The sequence below is a fragment of the Gasterosteus aculeatus genome, chromosome 12 (genome assembly GCF_964276395.1).
Source record: "Gasterosteus aculeatus chromosome 12, fGasAcu3.hap1.1, whole genome shotgun sequence".
NCBI lineage: Eukaryota > Metazoa > Chordata > Actinopteri > Perciformes > Gasterosteidae > Gasterosteus > Gasterosteus aculeatus.
This window is the reverse complement of record NC_135700.1, coordinates 24,849,190-24,876,580: the sequence shown is the minus strand read 5'-3', so window position 1 is coordinate 24,876,580 and position 27,391 is coordinate 24,849,190. Positions and strand designations below refer to the sequence as shown.

Sequence of the window (27,391 nt, the reverse complement as noted above, 5' to 3'; positions counted from 1 at the left end):
CGTTCGATCATCTTCTCTTCCAGCTGGAGCCTCTCAGGTGAAGTGGAACAGAAAGAACCAAAATCTGCTGGCCTCCAGCCACGATGGAGACGTTCGGATCTGGGACAAAAGGGTGAGTTTGAAACTGCTGAAGGTCCTGAAGATCTGGGATTCTCTTTGGCCTGCAGGGTAATATTGAATGACTATTACAGCTGGGCTGCCAGTAAATCATATATTTATAAATCACACCCTGTGAGTCAGCACTTTAAATTAAAAAACCCAACTTTAAAGGATCTGAAGGCTCTAAATCAGGAATCAGGACCATTTATTACCAAAATATGTCAGACATACACGGAATTGTCAGACAGACAGGAGGACAACAAGACAAAGGAACATGACAAATTACAAATTTACAATTCAACTCAACGGAATGAAATTCTACAGAGGGATGTCGAACCAACTGTTCTGTACACGGCGTTGTGAGCGTAGTGAAGAAAGTGAGCGTGGTGGGATATCAGTCAGTCAGTGGGGGTCCGGCTCTGTTGATGAGGTCTTAGTCCTGATGGACCTCAGCCTCCTGCCCGATGGAAGGGGCACAAACAGGTTTTGTCCGGGGTGAGAGGGGTCGGCTACCATCTTTTTAGCTGCTTCAGGGACCTGGAAGCGAACAAGTCAACATCGGGGCAGAGGATGTCGTATGTGTACAGACTGTAAAGCCCTCTGAGGCAAATTTGTCATTTGCGATTATGGGCGATACAAAATAAAATGAATTGAATTGAATTGAAGTCCTGCAGGGACACTTTCCCCAAATTTCACCAGCGGACACGAGGGTGGTTCAGCAAGTCCTGGTGAGTCCTGGTGAGTCCTGGTGATCCGCATCAGTGTCCTCCAGGAAGGTACTGAAGTGACTGAAGTCCCCTTCCTCTGATGAAACTGGATTCACGACACGATTAAGCTGAAATACAGACACGGGGATTCCTGATGGATGTCGCAGTGAAGGAAAATAAGACCCTGGTCAAGGTTTTCAGAACATTATCACATTTTAATGAAAACCGCGACCCAAATCCAGTAATGTTTTCAACTCAAATTTATTTCATGAAAACATTTAGAACATCACAGTATGTTCTAATAGCAAAGCGATGATGCTACAGAGGCAAATATTACATCACAGGTCATTTAGCTGACGCCTTGATCCAAAGCGACTTACGTTACATTTTAGCAATGCAGTTAGGGGTCAGGTGTCTTGCTCAGGGGCACTTCGACACGGGGCAGCACCCTCTGTACCCCTGCGCCACAACGACCCCAAATATTCTCTTTTACATTCCAATAGCTGCATTTTAATTCAAACCAACAGTAATGCTTGAGGACACAAGATAACACAACATTTCAACAATTCAGCAACTTCAGCCTTTTATACATTTATGGACATGAAATAAAAAAAGACTCAAATGAAGTAAGAAAAATGAATTTGGGAGAACTGGAGTTTCTTTTTGCTCCTGAGTTGTCCTTGAGACGGCCACATGAGGTCCAGCGAGCTCCTCTGGTTGGTGTTCAGAACCAGAGCTGAGGAGCTGGATGAAGGAGGCGTTTTAATGCTCTCGCTCATCACGCTGCTGCTCCACAGCTGGGAGGGGCTTACTTCTGTCAATCAATAGCATCAATTCAAAAATGCTTAAAAAGGTTATTTGATAAATCCTCAATAAAATATATGTGTAAGTTCCTGCACTGCATTATATAGAATATATCATTATATATTATATTCCATAGGCTAGTCAATTTCATTATCCTAAAAATCCCCCCCTCCTTCACGCCACCTGTTAAAGACAATGGAAATGAATGGCACACGCCCAGATCCGGGACCCACTGAAAACGGGGCTGCGACCCACGAGTTGAAAACGTAGGTCCTAAAGGATCCGGTGTAACGTGTGTGTTGTCCTCTCACGCAGAAACCCAACACTGCGGCAGAGTACCTGGCGGCTCACCTGTCAAAGATTCATGGCCTCGACTGGCACCCCGACAACGAGTTCATCCTCGCCACGTCCAGCCAGGACAACTCTGTGAGGGTGAGCAAAGCAAACGCACCATGGAGGTCACAAAGCAAAAAGGAGCATCGTGGATTTCCAATAATACTATTGAACTATTGTGTGAAGATGCTGCTCTGTGTTTTCAGTTCTGGGATTTCCGACAGCCCAGAAAGTACCTGAACATTCTGTCCTGTCAGGTTCCAGTGTGGAAGGCCCGATACACGGTGAGTCTCAAACGCAACACCAAGGTTAACACACTCCACTCACTCCACCGTGTGTAGAGAACAGTTGGTTCTACATCCCTCCGTAGCCTTATGTTTTATTCTGTTGAGCTGAATTGTAAATTTGTAATTTGAACATGTTATTTTATTTGTCTTGTTGTCCTCCTGTCTGATGTTATGCACCTACCGCCATGTCCATCGCAATCTCTTTTTTTGTGCGTAACATTGATTTCTTCACCAGTAACATATATAACTGATTTGGACACATCAAGCACTCACCGGGGTTCCGTTGTTCCAGAGTTATTATACTTTAAACACGGGTAGTCACTACAAGGTCTAAACAACCTGAAACGTATAAACAAGCGTAAAGGAGTTTAAACAACTCTGAAACATATAAAGAAGCTTAAACCAGTTTAAACAACCTGAAACATATAAACAAGCTTAAACCAGTTTAAACAACCTGAAACGTATAAACAAGCTTAAACCAGTTTAAACAACTCTGAAACATATAAACAAGCTTAAACCAGCTTAAACAACTCTGAAACATATAAACAAGCTTAAACCAGTTTAAACCATCTAAAGCTGCCTTAAACAACCTTAAACATGAGTAAACAACGTTAAACCAACTTCAACATACTTGCAACACAAGTTACTGATGAATCCTCTTCATTTGTTTGTTTGTGTGTATTCAGAGTGTGCGTTGTCTGTCTCCAGGGTTAGGGTCGTTTGTTTGTTTGTTTGTGTGTATTCAGAGTGTGCGTTGTCTGTCTCCAGGGTTAGGGTCATTTGTGTGTTTGTTTGTGTGTATTCAGAGTGTGCGTTGTCTGTCTCCAGGGTTAGGATCATTTGTTTGTTTGTTTGTGTGTATTCAGAGTGTGCGTTGTCTGTCTCCAGGGTTAGGATCGTTCGTTTGTTTGTTTGTTTGTTTGTGTGTATTCAGAGTGTGCGTTGTCTGTCTCCAGGGTTAGGGTCATTTGTGTGTTTGTTTGTGTGTATTCAGAGTGTGCGTTGTCTGTCTCCAGGGTTAGGGTCATTTGTGTGTTTGTTTGTGTGTATTCAGAGTGTGCGTTGTCTGTCTCCAGGGTTAGGGTCATTTGTTTGTTTGTTTGTGTGTATTCAGAGTGTGCGTTGTCTGTCTCCAGGGTTAGGGTCATTTGTGTGTTTGTTTGTGTGTATTCAGAGTGTGCGTTGTCTGTCTCCAGCCTTTCTCCAGCGGCCTGGTCACGGTGATGGTTCCTCAGCTCCGGAGGGAGAACAGTCTTCTCCTGTGGAACACCCTGGACCTCAACAGCCCCGTTCACGCCTTCGTGGGTCACGACGACGTGGTGCTGGAGTTTCAGTGGAGGCCTCAAAAACAAGGTCAACACCACCACAGCTAGTGTCTGTGCTAAGCTCGGCTACACCACCTTTTATTTCTATGGTGTTGTTTGTTGACGGGTCAGGTTTTATTCTGTTGTTGACGTTGACTTCATCCTGTTGTTGAGTTTGTTTATTGACGGCCCCGTTCCTCGTACGTGGTTCAACTATCGCGCTCAAATTAAGGCTGTCGTGGTTCTTCAAAGGCGTTAGTTTGAACCAGACTTCAGTCATCAGGATAATCGCACGTACGCGTCTTAAGAGTCCATCACCGAAACCAGGATATTAACACAGCCGTGCTAACAGCTGGGCTAACAGCAGCCGTGCTAGCAGCCATGCTAGCAGCCGTGCTAACAGCTGGGCTAACAGCCGGGCTAACAGCAGCCGTGCTAGCAGCCGTGCTAACAGCCGGGCTAACAGCAGCCGTGCTAGCAGCCATGCTAGCAGCCGTGCTAGCAGCCGTGCTAACAGCTGGGCTAACAGCTGGGCTAACAGCCGGGCTAACAGCAGCCGTGCTAACAGCCGGGCTAACAGCAGCCGGGCTAACGGCTAAGATTAATCCAGGAGTCTCGTGTGTTCAATCATCTGCCGTTCTGATTAACAACAAACGTGTTTAGCAGTTATTCCGTTGTCTTCTGAATGTGTTCAGATTTATTCCCATTAACATGCATTACTTGTCACCAGGTTTTAACTATTGCAGTTGTTTAGATCAGTGGTCCACAACCTTTTTTGCTGCACGGGCTGTTTTCATGTCAGACGATATGGACCAGTGAAGAAGGTCCGGCAGAAGATGAACACGTGGAACTAACGGTGGGGGGGAAGTAGGACCCTAACACGTACCGTGCTGTGAATGGATGGGGTCCAGCTTCCATCCAGGACCTGGTCCAACCCGACATCCCGACCCGCACTCTCCGCTCTGCATGTGATAAACTGCTTGTTCCTCCTCACTGAGAGCAAAACACTCCACTAGATCTCCACTCTTTGCTGTCCTGCTCCTAAATGGTGGAAGGAGGTCTCTGAAGACATCAGGACCACAGAGAGCCTTCACATCTTCAGACTAAAGACACACCTCTTCAGACTCTACCTCCACTAACACACTAACTAACTGTAGCACTTACATTGGACTTATAATGGTTCTTATCTACAGCGAGTTGTACATCGGCTTATTTGATGAAATCACACTTTCTTGTTTCTTGTTCTTCTGAGTTTGTGTCCTGATGGTTGAAATGTTCTTGTTGTAAGTCGCTTTGGATAAAAGTGTCAGATAAATGACATGTGATGTAAAATGAGCCGCCTTCTTAACTGCTAAAATCAGTTTAGATAAAATATGTGAACAGGCATCTTGTGGTGATGGATTTCTTTATTGTACTTTTGTGCAATAGCCCACAGTAGTTGTTGACACTGTGCTGGTCCTGTTGTTGTTGACGGTCCAGGTTCCAAGGACTACCAGCTGGTGACGTGGTCCAGAGATCAGACTCTCAGGATCTGGAGGGTGGATCCTCAGCTGCAGAAGGTCAGTGTCTCATGATCTGTCTCATGGCCTCATGTGCGTTGTCCTTAATGTTGTTGTTGTTGTGGTGATGTAGCTGTGTGTCAGTGACGGGGGGGAGGAGCTAACGGAGGCGATGTCTCTCGCTGTGGAGGAGGAGACGTCTCTGGTGTCTCAGGAGCCCGGCGGTCAGTTCAGAGTCGGCCTCAACGCCAACAACCTGCACGGTGAGAAATGACCACGTGAGCTCATGTGTGTTCAGGTACATCTCATTATTCATTTACTTCCTAGTATATTATTATATTTCTTCTTACCTACTTATTACTGCTGCTCTTGTCTTGTTGTTTTTTACCCCCATTGTGGGACTAATAAATCTTATCGTAATAATAGTTATGATTCATGTGAATAAACATAATTCACATTGATTAAATGCTGATGCATGACGTCCGTCCTCCCTCTCCTTTTCCTCTGTCCCTCTCGCTGTCCTCTGTCTGTCCGCTGTCTGTCCTCCTTAGATCAGGACGCAGCTCTGTCCTCTGTGGGGGGTTCAGGTGTCCCTCAGACGTTGCAGCAGGAGTTTTCTCTGGTCAACCTCCAGATCAGAAACGTTGATGTGGAGGTGAGACAGACAATCAACTTCCTGTTTAATCATCAACATGCAGCTTTTCAAAATAAAAATCCCCTGAGTTGTAACTGGTTTCAAATGATTGCTTTTAGTCTGAAGTTAATCAATTATTAGAATAAGAAGCTGAAGACGTGAGACAGGAAGTGGCCGTGTTGCCCTCAGATGGACGCGTTGAACCGAAGCTGCGTGGTGTCGGCTCACTTCGGCAGCCATCAGGTTCACCTGGTCGTCAAGTTTCCAGCTCAGTACCCAAACAACGCCGCGCCCACCTTCCAGTTCGTCTCCCCGACAACCATCCCGTCTGCCACCAAGACCAAGATCCAGAAGGTACGGACGCACCTGAAGTACCACTGATAACTGCTTCTTCACGGAGGCTTTGAACACTTGTGACTCTTGTGTTTCAGATCCTGACCGACACGTCACTTCAGAAGGTGAAGAGGAACCAGAACTGTCTGGAGCCGTGTGTCCGGCAGCTGGTGTCCTGTCTGGAGTCTGACATGGTGAGGACACACCGGACAGGAGGCTCCAGCACAAGAAGGAGGTTTTGTCTTTATGATGTCTCTCCCCCTGTCAGACACAAGAGGACGGCCCCGTCTCTGGCCCCTTCGTCCTGTCCAACCCGGTCACTCCGGTCTTGCAGGTGTTCCCCCGGGTCACCAACACTTACGGATCCTATCAGGTAACTGACAGGTCCTCATGTAGAGACTAGACTGGCCTGTGGGCCACGACCTCTTTGCCTCAGAGGCCATTTCCATGTTGGAGAATATTCTGCGGACCAGTCTTGGAGGTGGGGCGGATAAACCCGCCGAAATAACCGCCCCACGGCGGTGGGGGGGGGTGTAGTCTATAAAATGATGCTGACGTTTGTGTCGTGTCAATGTAAGATCACTGATCACGGTTCTTTACAGGACGCTAACATCCCGTTTCCTCGGACCTCCGGTGCTCGTTTCTGTGGCACCGGATGTTTGGTTTACTTCACACGACCAATCACCATGCACCGCTCAGCCCCGCCCACTGAGCCCACCCCCAGGTAAACACACACACACACACGTGTGCTGTATCAACATCAGGGTCTCTGTTCAGGTGTTACTGAGCTTTTATTCTGAAGGTACTGAAAGTGAGGACAAAATAACTAGTTGTTTAAAACCTTTTTGATAGAGCTACGCTAACAGTTCGCCCCTACCGCCAGTGTTTGTGCTAAGCTAGGCTAAACTTTGTGTGTGTCCAGGTCCCTGTCTGCTCTGTCGGCCTATCACAGCGGAGTATTGACGCCCATGAAGATGCGTTCAGAGTCCCAGAGCACGTTGAGGTTGTACAGCGGAAGTCCGACTCGCTCCGACAAAGACACTGTGTCCATCTCCTCCTTCTACTATAAGGAACGGGTGAGGCACACTCACGCACACGACAAGATGTCTGGAAAGAATATATATGGATATGAAAATGTGTAAATGTTAAGGCTGTCAACAGGTCGCATTTTGAAATCCATTAATGAAATAAAAAGTTTGTTTTCTTCTAAAGACTAAATCTTCTGAAATAGGTAATCGCTTTAGAAAGCTTGTATTTTTAATTTAAACACAAACTCCACATGTGATCACGCTGGAGGTGGAACATGTGGAACTAGCGACTCTTCCTGCTGTCCTCGTGCACGTTCTTGGTAATACACGTGCTGCAGCATTCCGAATCAATTGGAGAGGCTGAAGAGACTCATGAGAGCCTGATGAGCAGCGATCCAACAGTGAGACAGGAAGTACCTGATTTCTATATATGTTACGTAGATGAAAAAAGCCTCTTTGAAGCGCTGGCTTCGAAGGGGCTCTGGGCCTATCAGGATCCGAGTTTAGCATCATGAAGTTGCAGGTCATCCAAGTTGTGATGTCTCCAAGACATTCTTGAAGCTGGTCGGTCTCTTCTGGCCCCGCTGCTCCGGTTCTCCGGCCAAACTCACGCTCCATCTTCCCCTCACTGGTGAACAAGACCCCGAGGTACTTGGACTCCTTCACTTGGGCTGAGGACACATTCCCTACCTGGAGTAGGCAATCCATCCGTTTCCTGCTGAGAACCATGGCCTCAGATTCAGAGGTGCTGATCCTCATCCCGACCGCTTCACCCTCTTCCCCTCGACTACGCCTCGATATCCTGTCCATGAAGACACAAACAGGATTGGTGACACGGCGCAGCCCTGGCGAAGGCCGACCCCCACCAGAAACGCCTTTGCCCCCGTGTCCCTAAAAGACAGTGGTTTGGAGAGTGGAGAGCAAAGTGCACGAGGACAGCAGGAAGAGTCGCTAGTTCCACATGTTCCACCTCCAAGATGAGTTTGTGTTTATTTAACACTTTTCATTGCAATTAATGAATTTCAAAATGTGAGATTTTTTTTTCTCTATTGACTTGAATATATATATATATATATATATATAATATACATATAAATATATTATATATATTATATATGTATTATATATATAATATAAATGATATATAATATATATATATATATATATAAATATATTATATATATAACATATATAATATATTTTATATATATATATAAAATATATATTATATATATATATATATATATATATATATATATATATATATATATTAACCCTTTGTTTTGTTTCTTTTATATCTTCTTGTATTGTTTTTTCTCTGATCAATCACCTTCCCCCATGCTGCTGTGGGTCCCTCCTCCTTCCCATTCCCCTCCAATCAGAAGCCCACAATCTCTGCCTCCCGCCGCTGGTCCGTCCAAACCCTCTGTGATTGGCCGGTACTGATATCTGTCCCTCTGTTCTGTCTCTCCTCGTCACTCCGCTCATGTTTTTAACAAAGTGACATGTGTTCTGAATTTGAAAAGCTATTTAGTTTGAAGTTTAACTCTAATGTAGTTGATCACTTCATTAAACTAACGCTGCCTGTAAATTCATGATTCACATTCACATTGCTGTGGGTCAAAAGGATCCACTAGCAGGTTCCCTGCCTGTCCGATGCTGTTCTGGGTCCCCGACCACCGGGCCGCAGACCGGTACCAGTTTGTTAGCCATTTCCTACCGGGACGCACAGAAAGAATACATTCTGAAAAATGTTTTATTTTGAACAATGACCGGATTGTCTCGCAATCACATGTGCAGACGCTTGTCTCAGTCACGTGATAATTACCACAAGCCATCGACAATGAGCTTCTTTATAAAGGGGAAAAGGCCTGAGACAAAGAAGAACCGGCAACCTCACAAAGAAAGCCCCATTCAGCAGGAAGTATGAGGACTCGGGAGCCACACTTAGGATACGGGTTGGTCGCGTCACGTGATTCTCATGTGCTCTGCGTTATATGGATGGTTGTTTCATGCTGATCCCGTCTTTTCATTTCGTCGTGTTTATCCGCCACACCCTGAAGTCTGGTCCACCAAACGTCGTCTAACATGAAACCGGGCGTGAGGAATAAAAGGTTGGGGGCCGCTGGTCTAACCCACTTATTAGACCATCTGCTGACCTTCTCTTCTCTTCTGATTGACCCTCCTTTTGTCTCAGTCAGTATATATTATGTGTTCAGATGGTCATGGTCTCCAGGGGATGAACCCCAACGAGCAGTTCCCTCCTGAGGGTGTGTCTGTAATTCAACACCACTTTTAATCAGGTGGTGCTTTGTCTCCCTTTTGTCTGCTGTGTCCCTCTGTCTACCTGTCTGTCTCTCTCTCTGTCCTTTTCCCCATCAGAAATCCCGGCGCTTCAAAACAAAGCGCGAGGGAAGCGACTTTGGAAACCGGCCCATCAAACTGGCGGGAAAAGTCATCGTCCAGGAGATCTCGTGCCTGCTGCCGGTCCACAAAGCTCTGGGAGAAAGTTACATGTGAGGGACAAAATATTTCTATAAACATGTATTCACAAACTCTGCCGCGCTCCGAACCTCAACTTTCCTACACGCAGGACGCTCTGCTCCAAAACAAAATCGTACTTTAGTGCAGCGTGTTTAAACCTGTTCCCGTCACCCAGTCTCAACATGAACGACATCCAGGAGACATGTCAGAAGAATGCGGCGGCGTCGCTAAGCGTCGGACGCAGAGACGTCGCCAAGGTAACCATGTCATCCGGTAACCAGCCTCGGAGTGCCTCTCGAAACAACAAGTAGGGCTTTTTGTGATTGTGATGTCATTGCCTGTGTAGGTTTGGGCGCTGGCGTCTGCAGCCACCAGCCAGTACCTGAGTCCAGAACCGGACCCGGACACAGAGACACCGTGGGCCCGACACCCGTTTGGACGCCATCTGCTGGAGACTCTGTGAGTGACTTTGTTCCCTCTGATCCCAGCTGAAGGCTTCGGTCTATAAGAGTGTGTGTGTCTGCAGCTTGGACCACTACAGCCACATGAGTGACGTTCAGACTCTGGCGATGCTCTCCAGCGTGTTCAGAGCTCAGGCTCCGCCTCCAGACTGCTTCTCCCTGTACGGGCATCATCCAGCTCGCTCCTCCAACCACTCTCGTTACGTACGTCCTCCTCACTGCAGTCGCATTAGCCTAGCTTAGCACAGACTGACTGCTAGCATTACTCTTCAAAGTTATATCATAATGTGTGTGTCGTCCATCAGCCCAGCTACACGTCCAGCTCCGTCGGCTCGTGCTCCAGCACCTCTGACTCCGTCGCCACCTGGAGCGCAGGTGAGCGGCTGTACAGGCCCTGCCCCCACAGGCCAGGCCCGCCTTGCTGCTGTCAACTGGACGCTTTTTTCTCGTTGTGCAGGGAGAGACCCGGAGTCTGGCAACCCCTGGGGAGAGTCCTCCCCTGACGACTTTCGCCATGGCAACCAGTGTTACGCCGATCCGCGTGAACGCGAGCGAGAGCAGCACGATATGAACAAGAGGTGAGGCTGGCAGGAGCGACTAGGTGGACCGTTTTTTGATGTCACTGGGATCTCATGTCCTCTCCCCACAGGCTGCTGGACCCGGCCAACACGCTGCAGTTTGACGACTTCAAGAAGTGTTACGGAGAGATCCTGTACCGATGGGGTCTGAGGGAGAAACGGGCCGACGTGCTCAAGTTCGCTTCCTGTCCGCCAGAACCACACAAAGGGATCGGTAGGTTCACCGGAGGACATACATACTCATAGATATATTCAGTGTAGTACTGGTAAAGTAATAGCATTAGCATCAGCATCAACATAGTACTAGTGATGTATTAACAGGGTCCAATCAGGTGGTCCAATCAGAGGGTTGGCGGTTCGATGCTGTGTACTGCTTACCCGCGTGTGGGCAAGACACTCAACTCAACATTGCTCCTGTAGCTGTGACTGTGTGTGAATGCTAGTTAATGGTGTGTGTGTGTGTGTGTGTGTGTGTGTGTGTGTGTGTGTGTGTGTGTGTGTGTGTGTGTGTGTGTGTGTGTGTGTGTGTGTGTGTGTGTGTGTGTGTGTGTGTGTGTGGTAGCTGCTGCCATCAGGGTGTGAATGGATGAATGATGACATGTGCCACAAGTACAGTGCATTTACCATTTAATAATCATGCAGTCCTGCATTAGCATTAGCATTGTGCTAGTTGTGTTTCAGTACTAGTCATGCATTAGCATTAGCGTTTTGCTAGTCGTGTTTCAGTACTAGTCATGCATTAGCATTAGCGTTTTGCTAGTTGTGTTTCAGTACTAGTCATGCATTAGCGTTTTGCTAGTCGTGTTTCAGTACCAGTCCTGCAATAGCATTAGCGTTTTGCTAGTCGTGTTTCAGTACTAGTCATACATTAGCGTTTTGCTAGTCGTGTTTCAGTACTAGTCATACATTAGCAATAGCGTTTTGCTAGTCATGTTTCAGTACTAGTCATGCATTAGCATTAGCGTTTTGCTAGTCGTGTTTCAGTACTAGTCATGCATTAGCGTTTTGCTAGTCGTGTTTCAGTACTAGTCATGCATTAGCGTTTTGCTAGTTGTGTTTCAGTACTAGTCATGCATTAGTGTTTTGCTAGTCGTGTTTCAGAACTAGTCATGCATTAGCATTAGCGCTGTGCTAGTCGTGTTTCAGTACTAGTCATGCATTAGCGTTGTGCTAGTCATGTTTCAGTACTAGTCATGCATTAGCGTTGTGCTAGTCGTGTTTCAGTACTAGTCATACATTAGCGTTTTGCTAGTCGTGTTTCAGTACTAGTCATACATTAGCAATAGCGTTTTGCTAGTCATGTTTCAGTACTAGTCATGCATTAGCATTAGCGTTTTGCTAGTCGTGTTTCAGTACTAGTCATGCATTAGCGTTTTGCTAGTCGTGTTTCAGTACTAGTCATGCATTAGCGTTTTGCTAGTCGTGTTTCAGTACTAGTCATGCATTAGCGTTTTGCTAGTTGTGTTTCAGTACTAGTCATGCATTAGCGTTGTGCTAGTCGTGTTTCAGTACTAGTCATGCATTAGCGTTTTGCTAGTCGTGTTTCAGTACTGGTCATGCATTAGCGTTGTGCTAGTCGTGTTTCAGTACTGGTCATGCATTAGCGTTGTGCTAGTCATGTTTCAGTACTAGTCATGCATTAGCGTTGTGCTAGTCATGTTTCAGTACTAGTCATGCATTAGCGTTGTGCTAGTCATGTTTCAGTACTAGTCATGCAGTGTGCTCCTGTGCTCTCTAACCCTGTGTCTCATCGCCAGAGTTCGGGGTCTACTGCTGTCACTGCCGTAGTCAGGCTCGTGGGACTCAGTGCGCCGTGTGTAAGCGACTCACCTTCCAGTGCGCCGTGTGCCACGTGGCTGTCAGAGGCTCCTCCAACTTCTGCCTGACCTGTGGACACGGAGGACACACCACTCACATGATGGACTGGTTCCGCCGGCAGGACGAGTGTCCGGCTGGCTGTGGCTGCCACTGTCTGCTGCAGAGCACCTTCTGATGCTGGACCAGGTCCTCCTGACCCACCAGGAGCAGCCCTGTGTTGTACTCAACTAACTCAACAACTGTGTTGTACTAAAACAAAGATATGAGACATATTAATCACTAGTCAGTCTCTAAATGTGAAGAACACACTTTATAAAGTTTGTAAATGCCTTTTAATCTGAAAACATATTAAAGTCGGTGTGAAAGTGACTCTGATACATTAAAGTGGTGAACTCAGTTGGGAGCCCTTAAGCCCCGCCCACAGACCCAAAGTCATCATGCTGCTCTGTGGTTGACCTGCAACCTCCTGATGGGAAGTCACATGAGTGGTGGAGGCTGTGGTCGGTTGGTGGAGGACAGGACAGGTCGACAGGAGAAGCAACGGGTGGGCGTCTCTGACGTCTGAAGTCTGGAAGGCGGCAACGACTTTGTACACTCCTCACACGTCTGTGACAACAGCAACAACAACAACAACAACAAGTAATTTTTCACAGCAGAGGAGTAATGGAAGAGACATGCTCACCTGGAGTCCATCAGTCCTTCTGCTCTTCATCACTTCTGGGATTTCCTTGTCTATGTTCCACAACCTCACTGACGTGTCCTACAGAATCATCTTCTTCATCATTACTGCTCGTCCTACAGAATCATCATCAACAATAGTGATCATTTCTGTTACCTTGGAGGCGGAGGCGACCAGCTTCCTGTCAGCAGTGATTGACACATCTGTCACCCAATCAGAGTGGCCCTGTGATAAACAAGCATCAGTGGCATCAGCGCTGTTCATGCTTCTAAATGTAAGAACGTTTATTCACCTTCAGGACCAGAGTCCTGCTGCTGGAACACGTATCCCAGAGTGCAACAGTACTATCGTAAGAGCCAGACACCAACAGGGTTGCTATGGAAACATGAAAAGTGTTTATGAGGTAAACATTTTCCTAGTTACTGTACTCCATCTCAGAGGTACAGGTCCAGGGCTATTTGATTGATCGCATTTAAACAACAAGGCAATTCAAAGGCAGCAGCAAATTCTTTACTATGGGTTTAAAGGAGCTGAGGGAATCTGCAGACCTGCAGCTTTCTGGGACCTCGTTCCAGATACGTGGAGCAGAGGAACTGAAGCTGCTTCTACGTGTTTAGTTCTGCCTCTGGGAACAGAATGTAGGCCCGTCCCAGACGACCCAAGGGTTCATGGCGGTTCAAAAGGTATCAGCAGATCAGAAATGTACTTAAACCCTTCAGTGCTTCATAAACTAGCCGCAGGGATTTGATCATTTACATTTAATGTACTACAGATTACTCTTCAATGTATTACAGAGTACACTTTAATGTACTACAGGGGTACAAACTCACCATCGGCAGAGAAGCAGCATGAGCTCACAATGCCTTCATGGCCTCTCTGTAGCGTCGTTCCTCCCTGAGATCGAAACCCTCCTGTCTGCAGGTCCCACAGCTTCAGGCTTTTATCCCAAGATGCAGTGCACAGGAAGTACCCGCTGCTGGTGAAGCAGCAGTTGGAGACCACGTTGCCATGGTTACTGAGAGACGAGAAGACAAGATGAAGACAGGAAGTCTAAGAAGGAAGCACCAAACCCGGGTGGCATCAGGTGTGCTGATCACCTGTTGATGGACACGGTGGTTTTCTGTGCCAGCAGGTCCCACAGTTTGATGCCTCTGTCTGCCGACACCGTGACAACTCGCTGGGTCCGTGGGTCGAACCGACACCGTGTGATGGTGGAGCGGTGATGATCTGGTTGGGAAAACAAGTAAAGTACTGCTAACTTAACCGTGACGTATCGGTAACCTCCTGATGAGGTGCAGTGAGGGGGGGGCGTACCGGTGAGAAGGTGAAGCGTCTGTCCGCTGGCGGCCTCGCAGATGGAGACACAGTTCTGAGGATCTGAAGCACAGACCAGCAGCCGGCCGTCAGAAGAAGAGCTGCAGGAGGTTAGGAGACCGGCCTGTTTTCTCCTCCACTGACACAAGGAGACAATAGTCAATAATCAGTTCAATAGAAGCATCAGATCATTGTGTATGAGCTCAACTGGGAATGGTTCAATTCATTTTATGTGACATGTGACATCCTCTGTCCCAAAACCCTCACAGGAAGAAACCTTGATGAGAGAGGAAGGATGGACAGACTACAATGGATGTCGTGTACAGAATGAACAATGTAAAAGATCGTTCGTGTGATGATGTCATGTTATGTCACCAGAGTCTGTCCTGTCTCAAGGTCTGTAGACACCATCATCTTATCCCAGGAGACTGTGACCATCCTGAGAGACAGACCGATACCAACAGATAGAACTCCAGACAGACAGGAAGAACAATAAAATAATTTGGTGGTAGACTGCTGAACTGCAGGACCCGTGGAGTGGTAGACCAAAGGACTAATGGTGGGTGGCCTGCCTTAGTATTTCCTTGATTCTACAGGACTTCACAGGACTCACACGTTTGTTCCAATTATTATTATTATATCATTACTCTCGAGACTTCTGGAGTGTTCTCTTTACATCCTTTATTAAAAAAAAATGAACTATGAAAATATAATGTGTTCTACATGAGTTTTAAAGCGGATCAAAGACTGTGCCACATTTCGTTCAGTACAAAGGAAGCCTCGCAACTCGCTTCCACCCCCTCTTATCACCGCTGATCCTCATCAATCTAGCAAATCATGAAGAAAAGAAAGTTATTATATGAACCTAACAAGGGAATCCATATAATTCATACAAATAAATGACATATGTATTATAACCAAAACAGAAAATATGGCACCAACAGGTCTGGTGAACTGGTTAACGAATGGACTGGTCCAACCTGTTGGTGTTTGGGATCTGAGAGCACTCGGTGATGGTTTCACTGTGAAGTTCATGAAACACCTTCAGAGGTCTGCACCTCTCCAGATCCTGCACAGGGCAAAGGTCAACATGGAATATTTATATGCAGCAGAGATCACCTTATTAGCAACAGCCATCACAAATGTAACTACATACAGTTTAGTGGAACCAAGTAAGACTACAACTCCCAGCATGCACCACTCTTCTAAAATACAATCCATTGTCCAATCAAGAAAGTCCAACTTAGAATTATAAAATAGTACTAGCAGAGAGGAGTACTTTGTGTATCAGTACCCAGAGGTTGGCGCAGTGGTCGGAGGAGTACCTTTACTAACCAAAGGTACAGTAGTACTAGTAGAGAGGAGTACTTTGTGTATAAGTACCCAGAGGATTGTGCTGTGGTCGGAGGAGTACCTTTACTAACCAAAGGTACAGTAGTACTAGTAGAGAGGAGTACTTTGTGTATCAGTACCCAGAGGGTGACGCTGTGGTCAGAGGAGTACCTTTACTAACCAAAGGTACAGTAGTACTAGTAGAGAGGAGTACTTTGTGTATCAGTACCCAGAGGGTGACGCTGTGGTCAGAGGAGTACCTTTACTAACCAAAGGTACAGTAGTACTAGTAGAGAGGAGTACTTTGTGTATCAGTACCCAGAGGATTGTGCTGTGGTCGGAGGAGTACCTTTACTAACCAAACGTACAGTAGTACTAGTAGAGAGGAGTACTTTGTGTATCAGTACCCAGAGGATTGTGCTGTGGTCGGAGGAGTACCTTTACTAACCAAAGGTACAGTAGTACTAGTAGAGAGGAGTACATTGTGTATCAGTACCCAGAGGATTGTGCTGTGGTCGGAGGAGTACCTTTACTAACCAAAGGTACAGTAGTACTAGTAGAGAGGAGTACTTTGTGTATCAGTACCCAGAGGATTGTGCTGTGGTCGGAGGAGTACCTTTACTAACCAAAGGTACAGTAGTACTAGTAGAGAGGAGTACATTGTGTATCAGTACCCAGAGGATTGTGCTGTGGTCGGAGGAGTACCTTTACTAACCAAAGGTACAGTAGTACTAGTAGAGAGGAGTACTTTGTGTATCAGTACCCAGAGGATTGTGCTGTGGTCGGAGGAGTACCTTTACTAACCAAAGGTACAGTAGTACTAGTAGAGGGGAGTACATTGTGTATCAGTACCCAGAGGATTGTGCTGTGGTCGGAGGAGTACCTTTACTAACCAAAGGTACAGTAGTACTAGTAGAGAGGAGTACTTTGTGTATCAGTACCCAGAGGGTGACGCTGTGGTCAGAGGAGTACCTTTACTAACCAAAGGTACAGTAGTACTAGTAGAGGGGAGTACATTGTGTATCAGTACCCAGAGGATTGTGCTGTGGTCGGAGGAGTACCTTTACTAACCAAAGGTACAGTAGTACTAGTAGAGAGGAGTACTTTGTGTATCAGTACCCAGAGGATTGTGCTGTGGTCGGAGGAGTACCTTTACTAACCAAAGGTACAGTAGTACTAGTAGAGAGGAGTACTTTGTGTATCAGTACCCAGAGGATTGTGCTGTGGTCGGAGGAGTACCTTTACTAACCAAAGGTACAGTAGTACTAGTAGAGAGGAGTACTTTGTGTATCAGTACCCAGAGGATTGTGCTGTGGTCGGAGGAGTACCTTTACTAACCAAAGGTACAGTAGTACTAGTAGAGAGGAGTACTTTGTGTATCAGTACCCAGAGGGTGACGCTGTGGTCAGAGGAGTACCTTTACTAACCAAAGGTACAGTAGTACTAGTAGAGAGGAGTACTTTGTGTATCAGTACCCAGAGGGTGACGCTGTGGTCAGAGGAGTACCTTTACCAACCAAAGGTACAGTAGTACTAGTAGAGAGGAGTACTTTGTGTATCAGTACCCAGAGGATTGTGTTGTGGTCGGAGGAGTACCTTTACTAACCAAAGGTACAGTAGTACTAGTAGAGAGGAGTACATTGTGTATCAGTACCCAGAGGATTGTGCTGTGGTCGGAGGAGTACCTTTACTAACCAAAGGTACAGTAGTACTAGTAGAGAGGAGTACTTTGTGTATCAGTACCCAGAGGATTGTGCTGTGGTCGGAGGAGTACCTTTACTAACCAAAGATACAGTAGTACTAGTAGAGAGGAGTACATTGTGTATCAGTACCCAGAGGATTGTGCTGTGGTCGGAGGAGTACCTTTACTAACCAAAGGTACAGTAGTACTAGTAGAGAGGAGTACTTTGTGTATCAGTACCCAGAGGATTGTGCTGTGGTCGGAGGAGTACCTTTACTAACCAAAGGTACAGTAGTACTAGTAGAGGGGAGTACATTGTGTATCAGTACCCAGAGGATTGTGCTGTGGTCGGAGGAGTACCTTTACTAACCAAAGGTACAGTAGTACTAGTAGAGAGGAGTACTTTGTGTATCAGTACCCAGAGGATTGTGCTGTGGTCGGAGGAGTACCTTTACTAACCAAAGGTACAGTAGTACTAGTAGAGAGGAGTACTTTGTGTATCAGTACCCAGAGGATTGTGCTGTGGTCGGAGGAGCAGCTCAAGAGGAACCTGTCGTCGAAGCAGAGTCGAGCTCCGTTGACGTCATCGCTGTGAGCTCTTAACAGTTTAACTGGAACCTGCAGATCACACGTTATTACGGACACGTTATGTCCGTGGAGACACGGTCGTCTCAGGCTTTGCGAACCCGAATGTTCATCCATGGGCAGGACACTCCACCCCAATATTGCTCCTGTAGCTGTGACTATTGTGGCTGAATGTTAGTTACTGGTGGACTGGTGACTCTACATGTAATATGTTAATTTACTATCAAAAACATCTCAGAGGGAAACCTAATGCTTTAGCTAACGTTATTCGTATTTTAACATTTTAATGTTGGTACTTTTACGTAACATTTTAAATGCGTGCCTTAGTTTTGACAGTAGCTGAGTATTACGGTTACAGCATTACGTCATCTAAAAGTATAGATCATATATATATATATACACACACACACACACACACCCTTGTATTTATATGGGGTTTATTAGCATTGACACTAGTTGTCCCTTTAGCTAAGAGACGTTAGTTTTCTACCTGGGTCTCCCGGCTCCTCCGTTCTTCGCCCCCTGAAGGCTCCCCCACTGACAGCAGGTCCACTTTTTCAGACATTTGGAGTTAAAAGTCTATGTGTTAGCTAGCTTAGCTCCAGTTGCTATGGCAGTTACCATGGCAACTGTGCCTGAAGAAGGTGTTGCCTTCAGGTACTGTGGGACACGAGAGGATTTGGGTGTTCTAGGTGATTAACTCACGTTCGGTCTTCACCTTCAATCAGTTCATATTAAAAAGGAGCTGAAACTATGACACTAAACCATTAAAATGCTTTACAAACAACAGCAGACATAAACGTTAAAAGATAAAGACTTTATTATTAGAAACAAGAACATGAGGTGTGATGGGAAAGAACCGAGGAGACAGACGTCCACACAGAGGACACGCTTCACCAGGTGTCACAGGACTGGATGGTCTTCAGTCTGGATGGAGAGGCCGACAGGTTAGAGATGTTTTTATCAGTAGACTAAACCTCTGTCATGACATCATCATCATGTGACCTTTGGAGCAGCTCCTGAGTGGACACCTGAGCCGCCTCCCCCTCCTTGCTGCTCTTCTTCTGCTGCTTGGCTTTGTGTTTGCTCTTACTCCGTTTCTTCTTCTGGGGAGAGAAACACCAGATCAGACCAGAGCAATCGAACCAGCAGACCAGACGTCTCCTTCTCTTCCTACCTTCTTCTCTTTCTTGTGTTTGTGCTGCTGCTGCTTCTTCTTCTTCTTCTTCTCTTTGCTCCTCCTGCCTGGGGATTCAAGGGAGGAGGAGCCTCCTCTAGCTGCACAGACAACACCATTAAGTGTGTGTGTGTGTGTGTGTGTGTGTGTGTGTGTGTGTGTGTGTGTGTGTGTGTGTGTGTGTGAGTGAGATGACTCACTGAGGTCAGCTGGTGGAGGAAGCTTTGGACCAAACTCTTCTTTTTCCAGAGTCGAGTTCTGAGATGAAACTGAGACAGAATATTTATCATATAAACATAATAAACTGTATAGACACATGAAATATGATGCATGATGCAGTTGTGTCTCTGCTGCCATCTGTTTTTATTATTCTCTACAGAGCTCTGACCATGAAAACCTCTGACCTTTGACCTGTGCACATGTTTCTGAGGAGGTGATGCTAAAGAGGTTCTGTGGTTGTGGGTCCATCTGCTCCTCCTTTACGTCTTTGACTTCCTCCTCATCGTCGCTCTCTCCCTCTGATGAAGAAGAGGATTCGTCATCAGAGGAAATGGCGAAGATGGCCTTAAACAGATCCATCGGAGGCCTGCTCTCCTCCTGCTCCTCCTGCTCCTCCTCTAGATTCCTCTGTAAGAAGAGAAAGAACATGCAACGTTCTGCTCTTGTTCCTGCTCTCCGGAGGATCAAGCGATCAGTGTGAGACGTTACCTTGGTGATGGAGTCATCAGTCTGCTGCTCGGTGCTGCTGGATGAGGTGGAGGAGGCCCCCTCCACTTTGATCTCGGTTTGGTTTCTAGCAGCTACGAGGAGTTCACTCAGCGGGTCCTTCTGCTTCTCCTCCTTGGAAACGTCCCACCTCGACCTCCTCCCAGCTTCTGGAGGCTTTGGAGGAGCTGAAGGGGAGGAAGAGAAGGAGGAGCAGTAAGAGAACAGAGAGGAATGAGGAGGAAGAAGTGGCAAAATCTTATATTATGATTATAAAAATGTCAAACTAGAACTAATAATCATCATAATAACAACAATAACCATCTAAAAACATGACTGGTTCTAGAATATGTTGTAGACCAGAGTCACTGCGACCTACTGAGGACCAGCGAGGCTGACTGGAGTCACCGGGATCTAGAATGAAACGTGTCTGTTCGTGATCAACGATCAATCGCTAATTAACACAACCAAGTGTCCGACTGGTGGGGACGGGTGGACGCAGTGACACGTGGACAGAAGGACGTGTGGACGCAGTGACACGTGGACAGAAGGACGGGTGGACGCAGTGACGTGTGGACAGAAGGACGGGTGGACAGAAGGACGGGTGGACGCAGTGACGTGAGGACAGAAGGACGGGTGGACAGAAGGACGGGTGGACGCAGTGACGTGAGGACAGAAGGACGGGTGGACAGAAGGACGGGTGGACACAGTGACGTGAGGACAGAAGGATGGGTAAAAGCAGTGACGTGTGGACAGAAGGACGGGTGGACGCGGTGACGTGTGGACAGAAGGACGGGTGGACAGAAGGACGGGTGGACGCAGTGACGTGAGGACAGAAGGACGGGTGGACAGAAGGACGGGTGGACGCAGTGACGTGAGGACAGAAGGACGGGTAAAAGCAGTGACGTGTGGACAGAAGGACGGGTGGACGCGGTGACGTGTGGACAGAAGGACGGGTGGACGCGGTGACGTGTGGACAGAAGGACGGGTAAACGCAGTGACGTGTGGACAGAAGGACGGGTGGACGCAGTGACAGAGGGACGCAGGCTTCTTACCCATCGGCTCCGTCACAGTCAGGAAGTTGAACACTGAGAACTTGTCTCTCTTCACTTTGGGAAGACCGACCAAACTGGACCTGCAGGACCAACAGAAGCTCATCACCTGCTTCTGTACCAGTGCGTGTGTACTGTGCACGTCACGTGTGCACGTCACGTATGTACCCGGTGTAGGGATCCGGGACGTTGAACCTCTTGCAGAGCAGTTTGTCTGGATGCCACTCAAACGTTTCTCTGGTCAGTTCACCGAACATCTTCATGTTTACAGCGGCCTGTTTGTCGTCGACGTCTCCCTGACGACCAAACAGACAAAGTTCTTTTTAAACACATTTAGTCATTTGAGTGAATCTACATTTTGAAATGTTTTGAACTGATATTGTTTTACTTGAGTGTCTACATGACGTCCACCTGTCCCTCTAACATCTGAGACCAGCTGAGGGCGGTCTCCAGTGACCCACCTCCTGGTCCCGGTGGACCTCCACGCTGTCCTGGTCCTCCTGGCTGCTGGCTCTGGTGAAGCGGGAGGACAGCGAGGAGGAGGAGGGTCTGTAGAGGATTGAGGCTCGGACGAACTCGTCCCTCTCCCTGCTGCGCTCCCACTCCGTCATGCCCGGGTCCAGACTCTGCTCCAGACCGTCTGACAAACACAAAGCAGGCTTTCACCGCCCGGCCCTGCACACAGGGGCTGCTGCAGTGCATGATGGGTAGGCCGGGGCCTCCTACCTCTGTCTCCTTGTTGCAGGCGGTCCAGGTACAGCTCGTAGCGGGCCTGCTTGCTGGGGTTCTGCTCAAAGGGCCTGAAGGTCTGAGAGGACGTCTGGACTCCTTTCCACATGGTCAGGGCCTCCTGCTGCTGCCGGAGGCCGGAGGAGGACACGTCCTCTGCTGCCGGCTGCACAGCCTCCTGGGGGGTCTGCGTGGAGGAGCCGCCGCGCATGCCGAGAAGTCGCTGTCTATCTTCAGGCTTCAGAAGCTCCATGACTGAACTAGGACCTGATCACGGTTCAATTGACAACATGTCCAATAAGCATATTGATCAGTGCAGACTCAATTAGACTTCAACTCTGATCAATCGAGTAGTTTAGTTCAACATGTAAGTGGTAGCAGATCATCTAGAACGGGTCATTACATCGTCGATGCATCAACAAGGACACCGGCGGGACAGAGACAATGCTGGCTGAGCCAGAGGACAGAGGACCAAGCCAGAGAGGGACCAGAAGACAGTTGACATCAGGTTTACTTTAGTTCACAGTGGGACTGACTTTGTCCCGAGGTGGGTCGTTACCTTGCAGGGCATCTTCTCCCAGAAGGTTCCTCCTGTGGCCAGAGTCCAGCTGGTGGCGTCCTCCATGCTGCGGTTCCTCTGAGACCATGTGGCCCCTGGAGACCCTCAGGGCCTCTGCCAGTGCAGGACTGACCCCTGAGAGGCCCAAAGTATTGAGGGACGGACGGAAGCGGTGGACGGGACGGTAGTCTCTGGGCAGAGAGGGGGGGGGGTAGATCTAGAGAGAGAATGGGATCAGTGAAGGCGCTCACATTCAGACTCGTCTTCGTACTTCACCAGATGCTCACCGTCTGGTCCTCAGGGCGGTTTTGGGCCAAAGTGAAACCCTCCAGGATCTTTCCGAGGTACGACGCGTCTTTGCTTTTCTCTGTGGACATCAGAATGTTTTCATTTTACAACAATCGACAGAGAAAGGAGTCGTGTTGTACTCGCCATGGCCACTAGGCCGACCCTCCAGGACCTCCATGGCCACTAGGCCGACCCTCCAGGACCTCCATGGCCACTAGGCCGAGCCTCCAGGACCTCCATGGCCACTAGGCCGACCCTCCAGGACCTCCATGGCCACTAGGCCGACCCTCCAGGACCTCCATGGCCACTAGGCCGAGCCTCCAGGACCTCCATGGCCACTAGGCCGAGCCTCCAGGACCTCCATGGCCACTAGGCCGAGCCTCCAGGACCTCCATGGCCACTAGGCCGACCCTCCAGGACCTCCATGGCCACTAGGCCGAGCCTCCAGGACCTCCATGGCCACTAGGCCGACCCTCCAGGACCTCCATGGCCACTAGGCCGAGCCTCCAGGACCTCGTAGTCTTACCTCTTTTCTTCATGTACTGCTGCGGAGCCGTCCAGCCGTACAGTCCGTCCCCAGGCTCCTCCCCCCCGAGCACCGTGTCATATCGGGACATGGGGTCTTTGTGGTAGACCTCTTCATCATCGTCGTCCTCCATGGCCCCCACCCCAAAAGCCTGCAGGCAAAGCAATGTCATTTACAGCGTCTCTGCTCCCTGAACCACGTGTAGTGGGCGGAGCACCCACCTGTCCGGCCACGCCTCCTCGCCTGGAGGCCCTCTTGTCCCCAAACAGGCGGCTCCTGGTCTCGGACTGAGGCCTGAAAAGGTCCAGGTGCTCAGGGGCGCCACGGCCCGGCAGCGCCAGACCCGGGTTCAGACCGCGGTACCCAAGACCCTGGACCCCCAGACGGGGGTTAAAGTCCACCGGAGTCACATCCTTCGGGGCAAAGGTCACGTCCGCTAGAGTAAACTCCTCGTCATCATCCTCCTGATCAAAAAAGATATCACATTACTTTTATTATTATTAATGTTGTTATTGACATTTAGCACTGAATGAAAATGAATTGATGAATAACTTCATGTCTCATGTGACCTCCTGAACGGAATGATAGCACTAACGAGAAGAACTCATTGTCTGTCCAGCTGTCTCACCCCCTGAGAGTCCTCTGATCCAGCAGGAGGCGGCACACCGCCGTATGGTCGACTTCCTGTCAGGGAAGAAACATTGGAGAATAAAGACAGATATTACATGAACACACAGGAAAACATTTAAATTAAACATTAGAATACATTTGAAATATGAATCTATGTAGAATCGTCAGCAGAGAACTGCTGGATTCTTCAGGCTGCATCCTCGTAGGACCAGACTTCTGGTCTATATGGGCTGGTCCATCAACAACCACATAGGCCTCTGAAATGGGACAGTCTGTCTTACAGGGGGACGTCCTGCTTGCGTCCTCAGCTTTACCTCCACTGCCCCTGTTGCCTGGCAACCTGCTGCACTGGACAGTAAAAGCCTTAAAATTCCCCAAACTGATCTTCTGGAGCAGGAACATCTCAGGCTGAGAGAAGAACATTTTACGGTGACTATAAATTATTTTAAAACAGTTCTGCAAAGTACTTTCTGCTGAAAGTAATATTGCAATCTTAAGGCAGAGGAGCTTCCATCAATAAAAACCCATTTATTACCTCGTACGCAGGGACCTTTTATTCTTTTTACAGGATACAAGACACAACATCTATAAAACTGTCTTCACCTCGGAACATGTTGACCTCTAAAAGGTTGAAAGCTGCAGCATTAAAGTGACTTGTCACTAACAACCACAGACACGCTGCCGTTAACAGCGCAGCTCGTTGTGTGTTTGTTGTAATTGTGTGTTGGTACATTGACGGTCAGAAGAAGCAGTACGATGACCTTAATGTGACCTCTCACCTGTCGGCTGTCGCCCTGCTTTCCTCTTCACCCGAGGACCCACCCCTTGACCCTCCTTCCAGCCCATCCTCTTCAGCAGCTCCACCCCCATAGACGACCTGAGGAGAGGAGCAGCGCGTGGATTAGGACCAGGACTCGGACCCGGCCGGCCCGCGGGCGGCGGATCACCTCACCGGGTCGGAGCGATCAGCTCCTCCAGCAGCGTGTCTCCAGTTATCAGCGCTGCCTGAGCGTTGACGGCTCGCGCCTTTTCTCTGGTTGCGTCTCTGCGACTCGACGTGAACTCCTGACTGGTGCTGATCTCTGAGGGAGCGATGCCGTGCTCCCCGAAGTCCTGACAACAACAACAACAACAATCTGGGCCCTGTTCCTCTGAACCTGCGTCAACACAGTTCACAGCTGCCGGCTCATTTCAGTACCAACTCTTTATATTACGGTCACCTCCTCATCCATGAAATCTTCTGGTCTGGCATTTTGTTTCCCAGCTTTCTGTTGCCGTGACGACACAAATGTCGACGGGGCCCAGCCTACAGACAACAACAACAACAACAACACATAAACCCTGTCAGAATTAAACCTGAAGACAAAGTAAAAGGAATGTCTCCTGTTGGTATCCTCTCCTGTAGGACTAAAGAACCAGTGCAGGTCTCTCACCTTCTTTGGTGCCCACGGTGTTGAAGTACCCTGCAGAGAAGCCTCCGGTGAAGGCTCCATGGAACCGCTGGTACCGTCCCTTCTCGTCCTTTACCGTCTGCTCGTGTAGAGGAACCGGTTTCTTCAGAGGCTCGTCTGCACCAAGCAGAAAACGTCATGTACAGTAAGTATCTTCTATCGCTTATCCAGGGTCGGGTCGCACCACGCTACCAGCTCCACCCGCGGGCCAGCGTGGAGACATCATCTCTGCCCTTCCCTGGGTCTTCTCCAGGGCCTCTTCACAGTGCCTGGAAAACCTCCCTAGGGGCCCCAGGGGGGCTTTCCTAAACCCTCACCGGAAACAAGTCAGACCTTCTGCCGAGCACCCAAAGCCAGCTCCCGCTTTGGACGTACGGGGATTAGATGGCCCCAAGTAGGGGCCCCTCAGTGGGGAAAGGGGTCGGTGGTAGGATCCTTGTTCAGGACGTAGCGACCTCCTCATGCAAACTCCATGGAAACGAGCATCTCCACGACCGTGGAAACGAGCATCTCCACGACCGTGGAAACGAGCATCTCCACGACCGTGGAAACGAGCATCTCCACGACCGTGGGAACGAGCATCTCCACGACCGTGGGAACGAGCATCTCCACGACCGTGGGAACGAGCATCTCCACGACCATGGGAACGAGCATCTCCACCACCATGGAAACGAGCATCTCCACGACCGTGGGAACGAGCATCTCCACGACCGTGGAAACGAGCATCTCCACGACCGTGGGAACGAGCATCTCCACGACCGTGGGAACGAGCATCTCCACGACCGTGGGAACGAGCATCTCCACGACCGTGGAAACGAGCATCTCCACGACCGTGGAAACGAGCATCTCCACGACCGTGGAAACGAGCATCTCCACGACCGTGGGAACGAGCATCTCCACGACCGTGGAAACGAGCATCTCCACGACCGTGGAAACGAGCATCTCCACGACCGTGGAAACGAGCATCTCCACGACCGTGGGAACGAGCATCTCCACGACCGTGGGAACGAGCATCTCCACGACCGTGGGAACGAGCATCTCCACGACCGTGGAAACGAGCATCTCCACGACCGTGGAAACGAGCATCTCCACGACCGTGGAAACGAGCATCTCCACGACCGTGGGAACGAGCATCTCCACGACCGTGGAAACGAGCATCTCCACGACCGTGGAAACGAGCATCTCCACGACCGTGGAAACGAGCATCTCCACGACCGTGGAAACGAGCATCTCCACGACCGTGGAAACGAGCATCTCCACGACCGTGGAAACGAGCATCTCCACGACCGTGGAAACGAGCATCTCCACGACCAAACGAGCATCTCCACGACCGTGGAAACGAGCATCTCCACAACCGTGGAAACGAGCATCTCCACGACCGTGGAAACGAGCATCTCCACGACCAAACGAGCATCTCCACGTAGTGGAAGAGGAACCACCGACCACTCTTCGCACTCGGCGGGGGACCCGGTCATTCTCCGGGTCCACAGAACAATGTAGACTGGATGAGCAGAGCCGTTGAACTATAACGATATGAAACGCACCGTCATGCGGAGGCGTCTGGTTATAAACAAGGCGGCGGAGCTAAGCCCTCAGCTAGCTGTTAGCTTAGCATGCAGAAGTGACGGCTGTGGCCCTCGTGGTTCATTTCTCTCGATAAGAACCCGCTGCGGGTTTTAATGCAGATGAAGGTTCTGGGGTCTGTGAGAGAAAGCCCACCTTCTTCCAGGGGCTCCAGAGGAGTCCCGTAATTCACAAAGTCCTCGTCGCTTTCACCGTCGGACGCCATGTTGCTAATGTAACTACGGTGGCCACAGGAGGACACACTTGGTAATGTCGCCGGTCTGCAGGGGGCGCTAGCGCCACCTGTCGGGAATCAGGAAACATTTGTTACCAAACTGGCGGCGATTGGTGCGTAACAGCAGACAGTACGACAAGGGACAACAAGACCGATGAGACGACACAATGAAATATAAGCTAAGCTATGTGTTAGTTTAAAAATAAAGGAATACAAGTTAAAAAATAAAGTGCACCAGCGAAAGTGACAAGTGTGTGTGCATGTGGAGTGTGAAGGGAGTGAGCGGTGGGATGTCAGAGTCAGTCAGCGGGGGTCCGGCTCTGTTGATGAGGTCTTAGTCCTGATGGACCTCAGCCTCCTGCCAGATGGAAGGGGCACAAACAGGTTTTGTCCGGGGTGAGAGGGGTCGGCCACCATCTTTTAAGCTGCTTCAGAGACCTGGAAGCGAACAAGTCCTGCAGGGACGGCAGATTGCAGCCGATCAGCCTCTCTGCAGAGCGGAGGACACGCTGCAGCC

At 48.8% G+C, this 27,391-nt stretch overlaps 3 protein-coding genes across 4 annotated transcripts in view; 1 reads left to right on the top strand and 2 right to left on the bottom strand.

Moving 5' to 3' along the window:
* Positions 1-12,738, top strand: part of wdr59 (WD repeat domain 59) — a gene marked incomplete in the record, with an annotated part of 14,033 nt that extends 1,295 nt beyond the window's left edge. The window contains 21 exon segments of the mRNA XM_078086103.1: positions 24-112; positions 1,926-2,042; positions 2,150-2,227; positions 3,427-3,583; positions 5,014-5,093; positions 5,167-5,296; positions 5,585-5,688; positions 5,857-6,021; positions 6,099-6,194; positions 6,269-6,373; positions 6,603-6,724; positions 6,923-7,076; positions 8,411-8,467; positions 9,411-9,544; positions 9,688-9,769; positions 9,859-9,971; positions 10,039-10,177; positions 10,279-10,348; positions 10,431-10,551; positions 10,623-10,765; positions 12,309-12,738. Of these exon segments, the coding sequence (XP_077942229.1) occupies positions 24-112; positions 1,926-2,042; positions 2,150-2,227; positions 3,427-3,583; positions 5,014-5,093; positions 5,167-5,296; positions 5,585-5,688; positions 5,857-6,021; positions 6,099-6,194; positions 6,269-6,373; positions 6,603-6,724; positions 6,923-7,076; positions 8,411-8,467; positions 9,411-9,544; positions 9,688-9,769; positions 9,859-9,971; positions 10,039-10,177; positions 10,279-10,348; positions 10,431-10,551; positions 10,623-10,765; positions 12,309-12,544 (2,492 nt within the window).
* LOC120807716 (uncharacterized) lies at positions 12,679-14,528 on the bottom strand (the record flags this gene model as incomplete). Its single annotated transcript, XM_078086115.1, has 6 exons — positions 12,679-13,129; positions 13,205-13,273; positions 13,341-13,423; positions 13,879-14,063; positions 14,146-14,275; positions 14,363-14,528. Coding segments are annotated over 6 exons (795 nt in total), but the record flags the coding sequence as incomplete, so codon positions are not given.
* A 4,233-nt stretch (positions 14,529-18,761) lies between these two features.
* gpatch1 (G patch domain containing 1) lies at positions 18,762-26,938 on the bottom strand. Of its 2 annotated transcripts, none has more exons than XM_040159946.2 (20): positions 26,796-26,938; positions 25,059-25,193; positions 24,846-24,931; positions 24,578-24,738; positions 24,405-24,502; positions 23,624-23,679; positions 23,217-23,459; positions 22,996-23,146; positions 22,469-22,548; positions 22,182-22,398; positions 21,620-21,889; positions 21,355-21,533; positions 21,062-21,189; positions 20,897-20,976; positions 19,845-20,029; positions 19,541-19,763; positions 19,337-19,405; positions 19,137-19,237; positions 18,965-19,065; positions 18,762-18,886 (listed from the first exon to the last, which is right to left on the bottom strand). In XM_040159946.2, the coding sequence occupies exons 1-20, from the start codon at positions 26,863-26,865 to the stop codon at positions 18,853-18,855; spliced, it is 2,667 nt and encodes an 888-aa protein (XP_040015880.2). In that variant the 5' UTR covers positions 26,866-26,938; the 3' UTR covers positions 18,762-18,852. The 2 variants fall into 2 exon arrangements, with proteins under 2 accessions (XP_040015880.2, XP_040015889.2); XM_040159955.2 differs by having other exon boundaries at positions 18,965-19,062.
* Positions 26,939-27,391: the final 453 nt, after the last annotated feature.

Bases quoted from the DNA above. Each gene is read 5' to 3' on its own strand.
- gpatch1 (XM_040159946.2), bottom strand. From the start codon at position 26,865: ATGGCGTCCGACGGTGAAAGCGACGAGGACTTTGTGAATTACGGGACT. The intron at 24,932-25,058 runs GTGAGAGACCTG...TGTTGTCTGTAG, and splicing joins CACCGTGGGCACCAAAGAAG to GCTGGGCCCCGTCGACATTT. The intron at 23,680-24,404 runs GTGAGAGGTCAC...CTTCCCTGACAG, and splicing joins AGCAGGGCGACAGCCGACAG to GAAGTCGACCATACGGCGGT.